Source organism: Sturnira hondurensis, unplaced genomic scaffold, assembly GCF_014824575.4.
Source record: "Sturnira hondurensis isolate 20B ecotype Veracruz unplaced genomic scaffold, ASM1482457v3 Scaffold0019835, whole genome shotgun sequence".
In the NCBI taxonomy this organism is placed as follows: Eukaryota; Metazoa; Chordata; class Mammalia; order Chiroptera; family Phyllostomidae; genus Sturnira; species Sturnira hondurensis.
In genome coordinates, this window is record NW_028092466.1 from 198,943 (window position 1) to 217,460 (window position 18,518).

Consider the following 18,518-nt stretch of genomic DNA (forward strand, 5'->3'; position numbering starts at 1 on the left):
TACAAAGGCGTTAGTTAGAATACTTCCGTTTAGCAGACTTTCTTCATTGTTTCATTATAGCAAAAACAATTTTCAAGGGCCTTTATAGGCAACTTATAACCTCCAAAAATGCAGTATAATTTTTCCATGGATCCTAAGATGTTATTGATCTATATTGATCTATTAATGTTATTCCATCTGCACATGGAATCTGTGAATGAGCTGAAGCGGGGGCTGGAGCAAGGTTAAAGCCTCTCTAATGATGGGACCTTGAGCACACCTCTGCAAGCCTCCAGGTAGCCTCAGATGGGGGAGGGTGAAGGGAGAAACTGCACCTTGCTTGGTGAGGGCACAGGATGCTTCAGTCAGGGTTCAAGCTCAGGCAGGGGCTGTCACACTGCAGAACTATAGGATCACAGGTCGACTCTCAGACAGCCACACCAAAACAGCCACACCAAAACACGGCCCCAAACATGGGACCCCAGTCATCAGCAGGCAAATTTTCAACTGCCCAGGGCAAGGAGGGCACTTACAGAGCGCTTGTCGGCCTCTGCCCCTTGCTGGCCCTGCAGACAGGCGGTGAGCTTCTTGTGCGTGCTGTGGGACACCTGCTTCACCAGCTCCAGCCGCTTCTCCACCTGCAGACAGAGCAGTGGGTGACGTCACTGGGCAAGGGCAGGGTCAGGAGTGGGATCACAGGTCTGGACAACGTGGGAGAGCATCTGACTCAGGTTTCTGCAGAGGCGAGGACCACTGGGGAGACAATACCCAATTCTGGAGGGCAGGAAGGAGAGGGGACTCAGACTATGTATGGGACTTACTGCAATGAAATGACTTTAAATGTCTCCTAAAAAATCTTACCCAACCTGGTATTCAAGATGCAAGGCTCTGCTGTAAAGGATACAAAGTCGTGTCTCTAAATAGATTTGGATGAAGATAGCTGGGACAGTTGAAACAACATTGGGAATGGCTTGGTTTTAAAAGTGATGATATCTTGTCTATCAGCAAAGGGCCAGCACTACCCTTACCTGAAGAAGGTCTTCACTCAGAACTTCAGTCCTTTCTGCCCTAAAGAGAAAAATGAGAAACATATCAGTCAAAAACAAGACAAATCAAAACAAAACTAGGAACACAGTCTTATACTTATTCCCCACTGTCTCCACTGATGGAGAGATTAAAAAACAGAGATATTAGAAGTTAAAATTTCTAATAGAAAATCCTGAAATTTACCAAGGACCTTAAAATAACTGCAAACAAGAAACTCTGAAGAGTCTCCTGCCACAGACTGGATGAAGTCTTCCTTCCTGGATGAAGGAAAACAAACACAAAACACAAAAACCTGCAAACACAGAGGCAGCACTGAATCCTGGTGGCAAATGCAAATGTCAGTACCAATTCTGGCGATCAGTGTGAGGCCCACCAGCCAGCGATGAGCTTGACTTTGAGACGGACACATTCGGGGAAAGAACCTGGACGCTGGCTGAAGCAGTTCTGCTCTGTGAGCAACCCCAGCCCCATCAGAGGAAAATGCAAGTCTTCTCTGGAGAGAAGCATTCTCAACTTAATGCCTCAAGGTGCTCAGAAATAAGGTTCAGTCGTGATTTCTCTCACAGACATGTCCTCCTCCTCACACTCATGCTCCTTCTCACAAACACTCACACACCAACTGCCAATTCTCATGAAAACAAATCATCAAGACTAAGAGCGCAGAGAAAGATGTAACACATACATAGAGTCCAAATGACTGAAACTATCAAATATAGTAATGTATATAAAATACTGAAGAAAGAATGCTGTATTTACAAATCAGTGACAGGATTCCTGCTTCTGGGAATAGAGTAAACATTTTACCTATTCCTCTAAGTACAAACAAAACCTGAGACATTATAGATAAAACAAACATAAGGAAACTGCAAGGTGGAGTTAACGGGTGGACTGGCTAGGAACCTCCAGACTCAAGGAATGGATCTTTTGCTTCACATATTCCAAACTTGGAGCCAAAGAGGCTGTGACCTGAAGCAGACAAAACAACCCAACAAAAGCCTGGTCTCTGTAGTCAAAGGACCAGGAAAGTGAGTTATTTATAGACAATAACTGCTCACTCCAAACACTGCAGAAAAAAAAAATGTTTTCCCAGCCCACCCACACAAGCAAAGGCTGAGCAGGGAGCAGGCTGTAGCCACCCTCCCCGGACTATGACAGGGCATCCCACCTGCCCCCTGCCCCACAGACAGGGCACAAGTGCCAGAGAGATGAACATGGAGCTGGGACATTCATCACAGCTGGGCAGTGACAATGGAAACCACACTGGCAGTCTGGCCAACACCCTCATTCGGTGGTAACAAAGTGTCCGTCCCCTCCCCAGGGAGGTGGTGCCACCAGGAGCCCAGTGGGAAGTCAGGATTTCCACCATCAGCACCCTGTGGTCATGAGGCCACCCTCTCCCATGGTATTAATGAAAGCCAAGTGGGAAGCAATAATGAGACACTCCTACCCCTCCTAGCCAGGGAGGGATCAGTGATGGCCTACTGGGGAGCCAGAATTCCTAATCCCACCCAGCAGTAATGTGGAGCACCCCACTCTTGAGGGAGTGGGGACAAGGAAGGCTGAGCCTAGGTTTCTACTTCTACTTGGCAATTACAAAGCAAAATTCTACCTTACTGTCCGTGCTGGGTTTGGATAAAGCCAGCTAAAAGAGCGAGTTTAAATAATATCCGGAGTCTCATAATAAAATAGTCACAATATTCAGATTTTGATAAAAAATTACTCATTATACCAAGAGCCAGAAAAACCTCAAATTAAATGAAAAAAGACAATCAATATGTCAAAAGCAGGATGAGAGATGTTAGAATTATCTGACAAGGACTTTAAACATTCACTATACAAATGCTTCAATGAACAATTATGAACATACTTGAAACAAAAACAGGAAGTGTCAGAAAAGAAGGTATTAAAGAAGCATGAAATGAAAATTTTAGAGCTGAAAAATATGATAATCTAAATTAAAAAATCCCAGTGAATGAGTTTAACTGCAGAACAGAGGAGGCAACGGAAACAATCAATGAACTGAAAGGAAACAATAAAAAGTTTCTTGGTATGAATAACAGAAAAAACAGATCAATGAAATAGTCTCAGGGTCCTGTTAAGACTGTAACACACCATTAAATATTTATGTCATCAGAGTCCCAAAAAAGAGAATAAAGCAGGTAGGGCTGAAATAATACTCAAAGAAGTAATGGCTAAAAATTTTCCAAATTTAGCAAAACACATAAACCTACATACTGAACAAGCTGAGCAAACCTCAAACAGAATAAACACAAAGAAATCCTCACCAACACTCACAGTCCAACTTCTGTAAACCAAAGACAAAGATAATCTTGACAATAGTGAGAGGGGAATGATACCTTACTAATAGGGGGAACACTTGGAATTAGAGGTTTCTTGGAGAAACCATGTGAAAGAGAAGGAAAGGGAACACTGTTTTTCAAGTGCTGAAAGAAGATAACTGTCAATCTAAGGTTCCATACCCAGAGAAAATATACTTCAGGAATGAAGAACTCAAGGTATTCTCAGATAAAGAGAAACTAACCAAAAGTGTTAGTAGCTGTCTACCTGAAAGAATTGCTAAAGAAAGGTTTCTAAACTAAAAAAAAAAAAAAAAAAAAAGGTATAGAAAATTACCTCAATATATCAGAAAGGAAGAAAGAACATGGTGAGCAAAAATGGTAAATACAATAGTCTTTCTTTCTCCTCTGGAGCTTTCTAAATTATGTTCGATGGTCAAAGCAAAGCTTATACATTGTGTGATGTGTTTCTAATTGTATGTAGAGGAAACTTTAAATACAATTATACTATAATTGAGGGAGGATTTTGATAGATTTTACACAAATAGGTAAAATAATTATACCAACAGACTGTAATGAGTTATGTGTATGTAATGTAAATATCTACAACCACTACTAAAAAGGCCACACAGAGATACACTAAAAAACTATAGATAAATCAAAATGTAAACTAACCAAAGAAAATAAAAGAACACAAAGAAACAAACAAACATAAAACAAAAGATAAATGGCAGGCACAAGCCTTAATACATCCATAATTATTTAATATAAATGGTCTACATACGGCAATTAAAAACAGATTGGCAGAGTGGATTATAAATATGTTGTCCACAAGAATTTCAAATATAATGATATAGATAGGTAGAAAGTAAAAGAATAGAAAAAAGCCTCCTGCAATCCTTAATCAAAAGGAAAGAGAAGTGGCAGGAATAATATCGGATAAAGTACACATCAAAACAGCCCAGGTTGGCATAGCTCAGTGGATTGAGCACAGGCCTGCGAACCAGAGAATCGCGGTTCAATTCCTAGTCAGGGCACATGCCTGGGTTGCAGGCCAGTTCCCTGCAGGCCAAATCCTAGCAGGGGACGCACAAAAGGCAACCATACATTGATGTTTCTCTCCCTCTCTCCTTACCATCTAAAGATAAATAAATAAATAAAATCTTTAAAAAAAAAGAAAATTTTAAAAAAAAGTACACATCAAAACAAAGAAAGCAATACAATGATAAAAGGAACAATTCACCAAGAAGATATACCTTCAATGTATATGCCCTAAACAATAAAGCTACAAAACATGTGAAGCAAAAATTGATAGAACTGAAAGGAAAAACAGACAAATTCAAAATTATAGTTAGAGACTTCAGCATTCCTCTCTCAACAACTGATAGACCAGTAGTTATTTTTAAAAATCAGCAAGAAAATATAAAAACTCAACTATTCCATTAAACAACAGAATTTAATAGATATTTATAGAACACTGAAGGGTACATCTCAACTTGATAAATAACATCCACAAAAAAATAAAAATCCAACCCACAGTTTACATTATACTTAATGGTGAAAGCCTAGATACTTTTGCCAGTAAGACTGGGATCAAGGCAAGTACGTTTGCACTCAACACTCATTCAACATAGTGCTGTAGGTTTGATTCAGTGCAATAAGGCAAGAGACGAGAAAAAATACAGATCTGAAAGGAACGAATAAAAATGTGTCTATTGCCCTGGCTGATGTAGCTCAGTGGATTGAGCACAGGCCTGCGAACCAGAGGATCGCACTTCAATTCCCAGTCAGGGCACATGTCTGGGTTGCAGGCTGGTTCCCTGCAGGCCAACTCCCAGCAGGGGATGCACAAAAGGCAACCATACATTGATGTTTCTCTCTTTCTCCTTCCCCTCTAAAGATATATAAATAAATAAAATCTTTTTAAAAAAATAATTAATTAATTAATTTAATTAAAATTTTAAAAAAGCGTCTATCTGCACATGGCATGATTATCTATATAGAAAATGTCAAGAAATCTACAACAGAAATCGTAAAACTAATAAATGAGTTTAGCAAGGTTGTATGATACAACACAAACATGCAAAACTAAATTTTATTTCTATACAATATTAATAAGCATATGAATACTGAAATTATAAATAAAATACCATTGCAATTGCTTTTAGGTATGTCTATCATATATGCACAGAATGTGTATGCTGAAAACTGCAAAATGCTTACAAAATAATCAAAAGAGATCTAAAATGGACAGACATACTGTGTCACAGGACACAGGACTGCAGTCTGATTAATTGGCATAGATCTCCTTGTATGGTTCCATCCTTGGGGGACCAGAGTCCTGATATACCCTCTCTCTCTGAGGGGTAAGCATATCCAACATCCCTGGGTTGAGTTCCTAGAGACTTGGTAGACCAAGTAGATGTTTTCTACTAGATGCTCAACCTGTACTGCTGGGCTTATCTTCTGCAGTACCTCCTGGAATGCAGTGAGATTGGTGCCTCGGTACTCTACCTTTACTTGTTTGTCACGGTTTGCTACTTCCCTTACTGCCTCTTTCCTGACCGCTTCAAACTCTGCTTGGTTTAGCCTACTTGGCTGTGCACAGTAGTTCCAGCAGACCTGTCTGCCTGGGGGCCCATTAGATGCGCACCGTCGACTCTGATATCCTAAACTCCCGACCATAATACCTGTCCGATATAGCTCCCCTCCCCAGCTACAAAGCGTTGAGCCTCTAACACAGTCTGAGGACATGGAGGTGCTAGACATAAAGCTCGTTGGCAGTATGTGCCAGGATATCATGCCGCCTCCTATCCTCACCCTTTCTCCTGGTGTGCCGCATCTGCAAATGAGCTAAGACAGGGGCTAAGCAAGCTAGGCAAAACATATTAAGTATCCAAAAGTACAGACAATACAGAGATAGGCTGCCCCAAGAGCGGCCGTTCCCTGGGGCTTCATCCTGAGGGGGTTACAGTCACCAGTCCAGTTCCAAGGATCACCGCGATGATGCCAACAAGAGTCAGGTATTCCCAGGAACAACGATCCATGTGCTGAAGTCTGATGGTGGCTCTGGGTCTTCGTCAGCCCTCTGGGTCTTCGTCAGCCCTCCAGAGCTTCTCCTGGAACAGCGGCGGGTACGAGGGTCCAATCCTTCAATGTCTTGGTTCCTCCCCGCCCTCGCCGGATTCTCAGGGCTGGCACTCTCCGTTGCTCATCATGGGGCCCCGAGACCTGGACTGGCTCAGCTGCTTTCTTGGCTCAGCTGTAATGGATCCAAAGGGTGACACCTGCAACTCTGAGGGCAGTTGGGGTAGTTCGTAGTACTAGGTGGGGCCCAGTCCATACCAGCTGAAGTGATTCCTTTTTCTAGTCTTTTACCCATACATAATTCCATGGCTTAAGAGTGTGCTGCCCGCCACCCCTGAGTTGTGGCCCTTGGCCCAATCCGGCCTGGTTTATCTTTTCTAGGGTCTCTCCTAGCCTCTGGAGGTACTGAGTCTGCCCTAACTCTCCCTGCAATCTGCTCCCCTCTGTATCTATCCTGAGGATGGGAGGAGGCCTCCCAAAAACTAACTCATATGGGGTATAGCCTGAAGGGTTAGGACCATTCCTAACCCTGAGTAGCACCAATGGCAACAAATCAGTCCAAGGCAATCCAGTCTCCTGGTGAAACTTAGCTAGAGTTTGAGAGTCCAGTTTATGCGCTCTACTTTTCCCGAGCCCTGCGCTCGGTATGCAGTGTGTAGTTTCCAAGTGATGTGAAGGAGCCTTGCCACTTCCTGTACTATGTTAGGAACGAAAGCTGGACTGTTGTCACTCTGAATAGTCAGGGGCAAACTGTACCTCGGGATGATTTCTTTCATCAGAGCTCGGGTGACTTCTCAGCTTTTCTCTGTCCAGGTGGGGAAAGCCTCTACCCACTTGGAAAAGGTGCAGATGTAAACCAGGAGGTACTTACACCCTCGGCTGGGTCTGATTTCAGTAAAGTCCACCTGCAAATCCTCAAATGGCTGCCTCCCTGAGTGCTGTACTCCTGGGTTTATTCCTGGGTGCCCCGCTGCACTGTTCCTGGTGCAGGTAACATACTGCATTGGTGCTGAGGCGCAGAGCACAGCCAGATTAGGGAAGTAAAAGTACCTTTTTAACAAGTTTTCTAGGAATGTCTTGCCCATATGAGTGAGGCTGTGACACTGCCTCACTAGATTGCTTGCTTGTCCTTGGGGGGCACATATTTTCCTGTCAGGCAGCCTCAAATTCCCTTCAGTGGTTTCCTATTCCCCAGCCTGTCTTGTCCACTCTATTTCAGTTGGGGCATACTCCTGCGGGTTGATTTGTATGCCTAAGAGGGGGCCTATCAGCGGGGCAGTTATTTCAGCTTGTTCCAAGCCAATGGCTGCTGCCTTAGCGGCTTGGTCCACTCTCTGGTTTCCCTTTGCAACCTCAGTACCAGGCTCTGAATGTCCTCTGCAGAACATAACTGCCACCTCAGTAGGTGCCCACACTGCCTCTACTAGCCGAAGTATCTCGTTTGTTTTTTATTTCTCTCCCTTCTGCAGTCAACAGCCCTCTTTCCCAGTAGATAGCACCATGGATGTGAAGGGTAGCACAGGCATACTTGGAGTCTGTGTAAATATTGACCTTTTTCCCTTGACCAAGCTCCAGGGCTCGTATTAATCCCCATAGTTCAGCCCTTTGTGATCATCCTGCTGGCAGTGCCTTAGCTTCTACTACTCCCTGGGGACCTATGACAGCATATCCTGCTACTCGCTTCCCACTGGATATATAGCTACTGCTGTCCGTATAGTAGATAGCATAGGGAAGAGGCAGGTGCTGGTCCCGGAGATCCGGTTGGCTGGCATGGATTTCCTCAGTCACTTTGAGGCAATCATAGTCCGGTTCTCCAAGCTCTCCGGGCAAATAGGTGGCAGGATTGACTCGTCTAATAGTTTTGACCTGTATGCTCGGGTTCCCCTGCAGGATGCCTTGGTATTGTGTCAATCTGGGGTTTGAGAGCCATCTGTGCCCTTGACCTGCAAGGAGACTATTTACTGCATGGGGAACGTGGAGGCTGATCTCCTGCCCCAGTGTCACTTTATCTGCCTCCTGCAGGAGAGTTACGGCAGCGGCTACCACCCTAAGGCAAGGTGGCCACCCAGCCTCGACATTATCTAGCTGCTTAGACAAGTTAGCTACCGGGTGCTGCCACGGGCCCACGAGCTGGGTCAAAACTCCTAAGGCAATTTTGTCTTTTTCATGAATGTATAAGTCAAAAGACCTCCCAGGCTCTGGTAAGCCAAGGGCAGGGGCCTGACCGAGGTGCCTCTTAATTCTCTGGAAGGCCTCTTCTTGTTCTTGTCTCCAATCTAGAGGCTGGGCATCCAGTCTCTTTAAGGCTTGGTAGAGGGTCTTGGCCACAGAGGCAAAGCCGGATATCCATATTCCACAGAATCTAGCCGCCCCAAGGAACTCCCTAAATTCTCATCTGGTCCTTGGGGGAGGGAATTTGGCTATAACAGTCTTTCTTTCACTCCCTAGGGCTCTTTTTCCTTGTGAAGTAAGGAACCCTAAGTACTTTACTTGTTCTTGACAGATTTGTGCCTTTTTCCACGATACCCAGTACCCACAGTCAGCAAGCAGCCGCAGCAAATCTCGAGTCCCTCTCCAGCTTTGTTCTCTGGCTGGGACTGCACGTAGAAGCAGGTCATCTACGTGCTGTAGGACAATCAGGTTGGGCTCCTTCTCTGAGAATGGCTTCAGATCTCTGGCTAGTGCCTCCCCAAATAGGGTGGGTGAGTTCTTGAACCCCTGGGGAAGCCTGGTCCAGGTTAGCTGTGTCTTGACCCCAGTGTAGGGTCCTCTCACTCAAAGGCAAAAATAGGCTGGCTCGAAGGTGCCACTGGTATGCAAAAGAAGGCATCCTTCAAGTCGAGGCAGGTAAACCAAGCAGCAGATGGGGGAAGCTGACTTAACAGGGTATATGGGTTTGGGACTACCGGATGGAGTGTACTAACTGACTCATTTACTGCTCATAAATCCTGGACTGGTCGGTACTCACTGCCATCTGGCTTCCTGGCCGGCAGGAAAGGAGTATCCATGGTGACCGGCAGGGGACTAGTGTTCCCTCTTGTAAATGTCTTCGGATGACCCCCGAGATCCCCTGTCGGGATTCTCCAACAGGCCATACTGCCCTAGGTACAGAGATCTAGCCCCCAGTTTGAGTTCTATTATGATAGGAGTCTGACCCCTTGCCCCTCCTGGGGGGTTGCCTTCTGCCCAGACCTCAGAATCATCCCGCCCCAACAAGTCCTTTAGTCCTTGCCCTAACCTGTCTTGGCCTTCGTCCTCTGCGCCTGAGGGGTGTAATTGGCACTCTTCTTCCCTCGGGAGGATAATAGCAAGGAGGCTTGGGGCTTGGACCTGCATGTGGGCTTCACCTGAAGGCTGGAAGGTGACCCATGCCCCCAACTTTGTAAGTAAGTCCCGCCCCAGTACCGGGACAAGGCACTTGTGTACGTAGAGGAACTCGTGCCTGACCATGTGTCCTCCCACCTCTACAGTGCGGGCCTTGCAGAAACTTCTGGGGCTGCTGGGGCACCTGGGGCTCCAATAATAGAGATTTCTCGCCCCGAGGGAGGGGCTATTGGGGCTATTCAACAACTGAATATTCTGCTCCGGTACTCCCCATAAAGGGTAGGTTGTGGCCCCCCACTGTAACTTGGACCATGGGCTCATGGGGGCCTAAATTCAAAGAGCCTGGTCTGCCTCCGTCGGAATCCAGTACGACCAGGTTAAGGATGTTGGGCGCAGGTCCTGATCCCCCTGCCTTGGAGCTTTTCTTCTTGCGATTTGGGCACGCCCTCTTCCAGTGGCCCCTTTCCTTGCAGTAAGCACATTGGTCTTGCTCTACCCTTCAGCTCCCTTTCCCTCCCCTCTTTTCTCTCTCTCCTTGGTTCCGGGGAGGGTGCCCAAGTGTTGTGGCCAATAGGGCTGCCTTTTCTTCCCTCCTCTTCTGGGCTGCCTGTTCTGCTGCCTCTTCTCTATTGTTATAAACTTTATTGGCGATCTCAGTCAATTGGCTTATGTTCATTCCAGCAAACCCCTCGAGTTTCTGAAGCTTTTTACAAATGTCTAGGGCTGACTGTGACACAAATGCCGTATTAATCACTCGCTAGTTATCAGGACTCTCTGGATGAAAAGGGGCATAAATGCGGTATGCCTCACACAGGCGTTCGAGGAGGTCGCCTGGGCACTCTTCTGGCCTCTGGGTGACATTAGCCACCTTAGACATATTGGTGGGCTTCCTAGCCCCTGAGCAAATGCCCTGGAGCAGTGCCTCCCGGGAACGCACCAGGGCGGCACGCCCCTCCTCAGTGGTATGGTCCCAGTCATCTTGGGTTTCTGGGGTTGCTGCCCAGGCCCACTGGGCTGGGTCTAGAGTTCTGATAGGGGCTGTTGCCTCTAAGTGGTGATGAGCCTCCTGGATTATGTGCCTACGCTCTTCAGTATTCAACAATGTAAGGAGCAGCTCGCCTGCAGTCATACCAAGTCAGGCGATGGGTCTGCATGATGGACTCCATTAGGCCTATCAGGGCCTGGGGTTTCTCAGAATAGGAGGGAATATGGGGCTTCCAGTTGAGGAGGTCAACTGTAGTGAACGGCTGGTAGTATACTACAATCGGACTTGGCTGTGCCATGCCATCAGCGCCTCCCTGAGTGGCAGTTGAAGGCCTTTGCGTTCCCACAGCCGGGAGGCAATTGGAGAAGCTAGAGGGGCACTGGCTTCAGCTGGGGCTGGGGCAGGGGAGACTGACAGTGGTGGTGTATCTGGTGCCTGAGAGGGCCCTTGTGCCTCAGCCACATACAGGGGAGGAAAACATACTGGCGGTTCCTCCTCAGGATCACTCTGAAAAATTTTGGGTTGGCGGGCCTGTGTAGCAAAGACCCATGCCTGATTGCAACTCTGGCGGCTGGTCTTTCGTAGGCACCCTTTAGCTGCAGCCAACTTAGGTACCTGTTTCGAGCACTGTTGCAACCACTTCGGCATGTCCTGTGCCAGCTCCTGCCACCGGTCTATGTCAATATACTGATCAGGGTGCCCTGGCTTGCCTGTCACTATTAGGTGGACTGCCCTAATTATTCCTAAATTCAATGTCCCTTCAGGGGGCCAGCCTACTCCAAATGTCAGCCACTCAGAGGTGCAAAAGACCTCTAACTGACCGGCATCCATGCTCGGTTCCTGGCCCCGGAATTCGGTCAGTTCTGCAGCACGTAGTCTAACACAATGGAGGGTTCCCCGCCCATGGTGATCCTCCCAGAACGGCGCAGATAAACAAAGGCAAGGGGCTTTCATTTCACCCATCTGGCCTCCCCCGTCTCGGGGAGCTTGGGTCTGTCTTAGCTAAGGCTGCCCGCGTAGAATCCGGGTTAAACTCCCAGCCATTATACCATATGACAGACCGAGGAACCCCAAGTTGGGGCCCACTCTTGCTCCGTAGGTTTTTCACCCGTGGAGCCACAAACACAGTAACTCCCACAAACACACAGACAAACATCCAAGAGTTTATACAGTCCCACCGGAGTAGGGCTGCCCAGGTGGGGATACGTTTCCCCTTCCAGATGGCCAATTGGCCTCCAGAGGACTTACGGCTGATTGCCTGCCTGAGAGGTGATCAGTCTCTCCTTCCACCACGAGGGGTGGGCCGGGTCTTGGGCTCTGGCCCCCGGGGCACTTACCCATCGGCTCCTTCTCAGGTCCGGATAGTTCCAGTCCGCACCCCGCCTGCCGGGTCGAAGAGCGGTCTGGAGTATGACTTCCACGGAGCCCGGGGTGTCCGGGACCCGAAATCACCTGGGCGTGCGCTTCCCTTCAGCCGCCGGGCTCCTTCTCGGCCACTCCCCCGTCGCCTTCACCGGAGGCAAAGGCCTGCTCGCCTGAGTCGTTTCCGGGTCAGGGAACCAAAATGTTACAGAAAACAACTCAGCCGCTTTTGGGTATACGGAGTGGGACTTTATTTTGCGGACCCAGAGGAGTCAGTCTCCAAATTCTGGGCCCCGATCAGTGGGGGACACTTATTTATATAGGGTGAGGGGTGGTCTGCCACTCAGACCAACTTCTGGCCTGAAAGCAAGAAAACTGCTGATAGGAGTTAGTACGAATTTCTTTGTTCTTACTCCTCAGCTACTTAGTTACTTGCTCTCCCTAATCTTGTTGACTCAGCTGCAAGCTCCCCTTCTGAGGAGGCCATTAGCCATTACATTCATCTCATTAATTCACCCATTAGCTCCCTCCCTGGGCAGGCCACTACAATATGAAAAAATATGAATCTTGACCCATACTTTAAATAACTCATAATGGATCAGAGACTTAAATATAAAACAGGACAATAAAACTTTTGAAGAAACCATATGAGAAAACATCTTTGACCTTCAGCTAAGCAATGGGCTCTTAGATGTATCGAAAGCATTATCTATAAAAGAAAAAACCTTATATGTTAGATTTCAACAAAATTAAAAGTTTTTGCTTTGTGAAAGGCAGTATTAGAAGGTAAAAAGACAATCCACAGAAAGAGAAAATATTTGTAGATCACATGTATGATAATTATATATGGAATATGTAAAGAATTCTCAAATTCAACAATAAGAATTCTATTAAAAATGGGCAAAAAATCTAAACACAAACTTTATCAAGGAAGATACATAGATGGTAAATAAGCACAAGAAAAATTACTCAACATTATTACTTACTGAGAGACAAAATCAATACCCGAATAAATAAAACTATTATATGGAAAAATAAAAGCAAACCGCCCCTCAAACCTGACCATATCAAGTTCTGCAGAAGATACAGAGCAATGGGAACTCTCAGACATTGCTGGAGGTGACCGCACTGCCCAAAGGAAAAGAGTTTGGCAACTCCTCATAAACTTATACATACACTTGCCATGTGATTTAGCAATCCTGCTCCAGAGAATCAGAAATTTATGTCCACAAACACATAAAAAAAACTCATGAATGTTCACAGCAACTTTATTTGTATAACAAAAAGCTGGAAACAGTTCAAATGTCCTTTAACAGGTGAATGGATTAACAATAGAATACTACTCACAAAAAGGAGGAAGAGACTGCTGACACAGGCTACAACAAGGATAGTTGCCAAAAACACTACTATGCTTAGTAAGGAAATCCAACCTCAAAAGGTTACATAATTGCCAAATGGTTCCATTTATAGGAGATTCTGGAAAAGCCAACCTACAAGGGTGGGAAGCCTTAGTTAGGGAGGGACACAGACAGAAGTGGGGGAGGGGCTGACTCCAAAGGGAACTGTTCAAGGCAATGGATTGTTCTATCTACTGTGTGAGTTTGCGTGGTGATTACACAGATCGATGGGTGCGCTAAAACTCACAGAACTACACAGAAAAAAGTTACGTTCACTTCATGTAAATTTTAACAGTAAAATATTTCAAGATAGAGCCCTAGCTGGTGTACCCCAGTGGATTGAGCACGGGCCTGCAAACCACACGATTGCGGTTCAATTCCCAGTCAGGGCACATGCCTGGGTTGCAGGCCAGTCCCCAGCAGGGAATGCATGAGAGGCAACCATACACTGATATTTCTCTCCCTCTCTCCTTACCTTCCCCTCTGAAGATAAATAAATAAAATCTTAGAAAAAATAATTCAAGACAGAACTGATACTAGAACAATGCTATATAAGTCAAGAAGGCAGAATGATTGGAATGAGTTATTCTAAGCTCCTAGTATCATTTGTTAGAGGAGTTAAAACAAATTTTAGATTTTGTTAGGCTAAAATATGATAAGCATATCAAGAGTTACAATAGAGAGACTTCTGCCAAGATGGAGGCATAGGTGGAAACACTGTGCCTTCTCCCACAACCAAGCTTGAATACAACAAAAGTTTTGGAGAACTAAGACACGCCCAGAGACCAGAAAACAGAATTATACGGAGGTCCAACAGCTACGAACCGTTCAACGAGGACGGTAAGAGAGGCAGAGCCAGCAGCGGAGCTGGGTTGGGCAGGACAGACCTAGGAGCGCAGGCAGCCCGGAACTAGTTGGGGTGCGGGGCAGACTGACCAAGGCCGCACATTCATGCACAGTGAGACGGACCACGCAGGCCCCAAGGAGCGAACCCAGTGGTGGAGGTCTGACAGCAGTGGCACACTCGCGTGCAGTGGAACGAAACACGTGGGCCTGGTGACGGTGGTGGCTGCCGCGCCCGGGCCGAGGCGGCAGGCGGCAGAGGGAAGCCATTTTCTCTCTTTGACCCCGCCCCCACATACAACGTCACAACCCAGCCACTGAGTTGCCCTGCTCTGGTGAAAACCTAGGGCTCCGATCCTGCTACTTAACAGGCATGAATAGCCCAAAAGATGGTGCAAGAAGAATTCAAAGTCCCAGAGCCAATAACTCTAAGCGACCAACAGATTGCCAGCCTCTCAGAAGCCCAATTTAAGACACTATTTATCAGGATGCTCACAGAACTGGTAGATTATAGTCACAAATTAGAGGATTATAGTCACAAATTAGAGGAACATATGAAGGCTAAACTAATTGAAATGAAGGGAGATGCACAGGAAACCAATAGTGATGGAAAGGAAACTGGGACTCAAATCAATGGAATGGACCAGAAGGAAGAACAAAACATCCCACCAGAAAGGAATGAAGAAATGAGAATTCAAAAAAATGAGGAGAGGCTTAGGAACCTCCAGGACATCTTTAAACGTTCCAACATCCGGATTATAGGGGTACCAGAAGGGGGAAAGAAACAGCCACGAGTGGAAAACTTATTTGAACAAATAATAAAGGAGAACTTCCCCAGTCTGGCAAAGGAAATAGACTTCCAGGAAATCCAGGAAGCTCAGAGAGTGCCAAAGAAGTTGGACCCAAGAAGGAACACACCAAGGCACATCATAATTACATTAGCCAAGACTAAAATGAAGGAGAGAATCCTAGAAGCAGCAAGGGATAAGGGGACAGTCACCTACAAAGGAGTACCCATCAGACTGTCAGCGGATTTCTCAAAAGAGACCTTACAGGCAAGAAGGGGCTGGAAAGAAGTATTCCAAGTCATGAAATCCAAAGACCTACAGCCAAGATTGCTTTATCCAGCAAAACTTTCATTTAGAATGGAAGGACAGATAAAGTGCTTCTCAGATAAGGTCAAGTTCAAGGAGTTCATCATCACCAAGCCCTTATTATATGAAATGCTAAAGGGACTTATATAAGAAAGAGATGATGAAAAATATGAACAGTGAAAGGACAGCAAACACACAGTTATTAACAACCACACCTAAAACAAAAGCAAACCAAGAGGACAGCTAGATCAGGAGTGGAACCATAGAAATGAAGAACACATGGAGGGCTAGAAAAAGGGGAGTGGGAGGAGGAGAAGAGGGGAGAAGGCACAGAAAATAGCATAGATGGTAGGTAGAAAATAGATAGGGGGAGGGCGAGAATAGTGGGGGAAATATAGAATCTAAAGAAATTGAGACACGTGGTTATAAACTAAGGGCAGGGGAGAATAGTGGGGGAGGGAGTGTGCTGGTGGAGGGGAATGAAGGGGGGGAATAGAACAACAACTGTAATGGTATAATCAATAAAATATATTTAAAAAAAGAGTTACAATAAAAAGTAGTAACAGAGGCAAAGTAAAAAAAATAAGAAAAACACAAAAATCCACAATAAAAGCTCAGTGAATCACACCAAAAGGTAAATAAAGATAATAGTAGGTGAAGCAGTATAGAAGAAAAAATAGAAACTACAAAGTAAAATAGTGGATAAAATAAAATATATCATTAATAAAAATAGACCAAATGTACCAGTGAAAAGCTAAGGATATTCAATCAATTTAAAAATACAAAAAAATCTGGGTTTCTTCTAGTTATAAGCACTGTTATCTAAAACATCAAGAATTGGGAATATTGAAGTCCTGGCTGGTGTGGCTCAGTGGATTGAGCACAGGCCTGCGAACCACATGATCGCGGTTCGATTCTCAGTCAGGGCACATACCTGGGTTGCAGGCCAGTTCCCAGCAGAGGACTCACAAGAGACAACCATACATTGATATTTCTCTCCTTCTCTCCTTCCCTTCCCCTTCAAAGATAAATAAATAAAATTTTTTTAAAAACCCAGAATTGGGAATATTGAAGAGAAAAGAGAAAAAACACAAAGCAGGCTATTTCTAATTAATACTACATTAATATTGTCCAAAATAAATATTGAGGCAAATAAAAGAAAAAGACAAAAGAAGATATAATAAGAGAGAGGATCACAATATTATAATAGAAAAGTTTAACTCAAGAGACTTCTGGTCAAGAATGGAAGTGTATGTAAACACGGCTCACCTCTTTACACAACCACAGCAAAAATTACAACTAGACTACAAAGCAAACATCACCCATTGTCAGAAAATAGAGGTGTATGGAAGTCTGACAACCACAGATTTAAAGAAGTCACATTCATCCAGAGGGGAGGAGGGACGGAGACATGGAGATGCTCTGAGAAGCATGGTCACCCAAGTGTGGTGAATAAAAATCAGGAGGGATACCTCAGGAGTAAGGGTCCTAGCCCCACACCAGACCACCCAGCTCAGGGTTCCAGTGCCAGGAAGATAAGTTACCATAACACCTGGCTATAAAAATCAGTGGAGGGGTGGGCTGGCAGAAAAACTTGGGGATTCTCAGAAGTCTCCTCTTAAAGGGCCCACAACAGACTTAGGACTTATGTAGACCTACTTTCCAGAGCTCCAGCCTGGTGCAGCAGCGAGAAGGGCGCCAGTGGCATACAGGGAGAAACTGAAGTGTCTGGCATCAGTGAGAGTGCTGGGGACAGCTTCCTCCTGGGCAAAACTCCAGAGGACAGGCAGCAGCATTGTCCTATCTCTGAGCCCTCCTTCACACAGAGCCACAGAGTGCCGACACTATATTGAAGATTCCATCTACCTGGTTTACATGGGTTGCTCCTCCCTGTCAATGACCTAAGGCTCTGCCCCATACAACTTACAGGTGCGCTTTTCTACACTAGGCCATGCTGCAAAGCTGCTCTACCTAATACACAAGAAGAAACACAGGGAGGCTGCCAAAATGAGGAGACAAAGAAATATGGCCTAAATGAAAGGACAAAACAAAACTCCAGAAAAAGAACTATACAAAATGGAGATAAGCAATCTATCAGATGCAGGGTTCAAAACACTGGTTATCAGGATGCTCAAGGAACTCATTGGATACTCAACAGCATAAAAAAGACCCAGGCAGAAATGAAGGTTACATAAGTGAAATAAAGAAAAATTGACAGGGAAACAACAGTGGAGTGGATGGAGCCGAGAATCAAATCAATGACTTGGAACATAAGGAAGAAAAAACATATTCAAACAGAATAGCAAGAAGAACAAAGAATCTAAAAGAAGAAAGGGTAGGCTAAGGAACCTCTGAGACAACTTAATGTAGCAACATTTGAATCATAGGGATGTCAGAAGGAGAAGAGAAAGAGTAAGAAATTGAAAACATATTTGAAAAAATAATGAAAGAAAACCTCCCTAATTTGGTGAAGGAAATAGACATACAAGTCCAGGAAGCACAGAGAATCCCATACAAGATGGACCCAAAGTGACCATACCAAGACACATCATATTTAAAATGCCAAAGGTTAAATAAACATAAAGAGAGAATCTTAAAAGCAGCAAGAGAAAAGCAGATAGTTACCTACGAAGGAGTTTACATAAGACTGTCAGCTGATTTCTCAAAAGAAACTTTGCTTAGCTTATTGAGAAGCTATGAGAATTCCAAATTTGGGTATATGTGATAAGAATCACAAAATATGTAAATCAAAAGTGATAGACTCTCAGAGAAGCCCTGAAAATTTACCATAATAGATGTCACCATTTCTCTTTCAATTAAAGAGATATAAAGGAAAAAAAGTTAATGAAGATATACAGGATTTGAAAAAACAACTTAAAAGGATTTATTCGACAGACATACATCAGAACCTAATTTATACTGATAGAATATAAATTCTTTTCATGCATGCTATAATTCATTTACAAAAATTAACCACTTACTAGCCCATAAAGAACATTTTAAAGAACATCGAATGACAGAAGACACACAAATGATGTTCTCTAACTCCCATATAATTTGAATAAAATTTTAAAAAGTTAAAGTTGAAAAAAAGAACAAATTT

General features: G+C 44.9%; 1 protein-coding gene across 3 annotated transcripts in view; it reads right to left on the reverse strand.

Annotated features, from left to right (window-relative positions):
• The window catches only part of ARHGAP44 (Rho GTPase activating protein 44), a 173,552-nt gene that overhangs the window by 80,294 nt on the left and 74,740 nt on the right, over window positions 1–18,518 (reverse strand). For all 3 annotated transcript variants that reach the window (XM_037028337.1, XM_037028336.1, XM_037028339.1), the window contains exons 2-3: window positions 1,008–1,047; window positions 513–617 (exon numbers count right to left, since the gene is read on the reverse strand). In XM_037028337.1, the coding sequence (XP_036884232.1) occupies window positions 513–617; window positions 1,008–1,047 (145 nt within the window). The remainder of the gene's footprint in view (window positions 1–512; window positions 618–1,007; window positions 1,048–18,518) is intronic.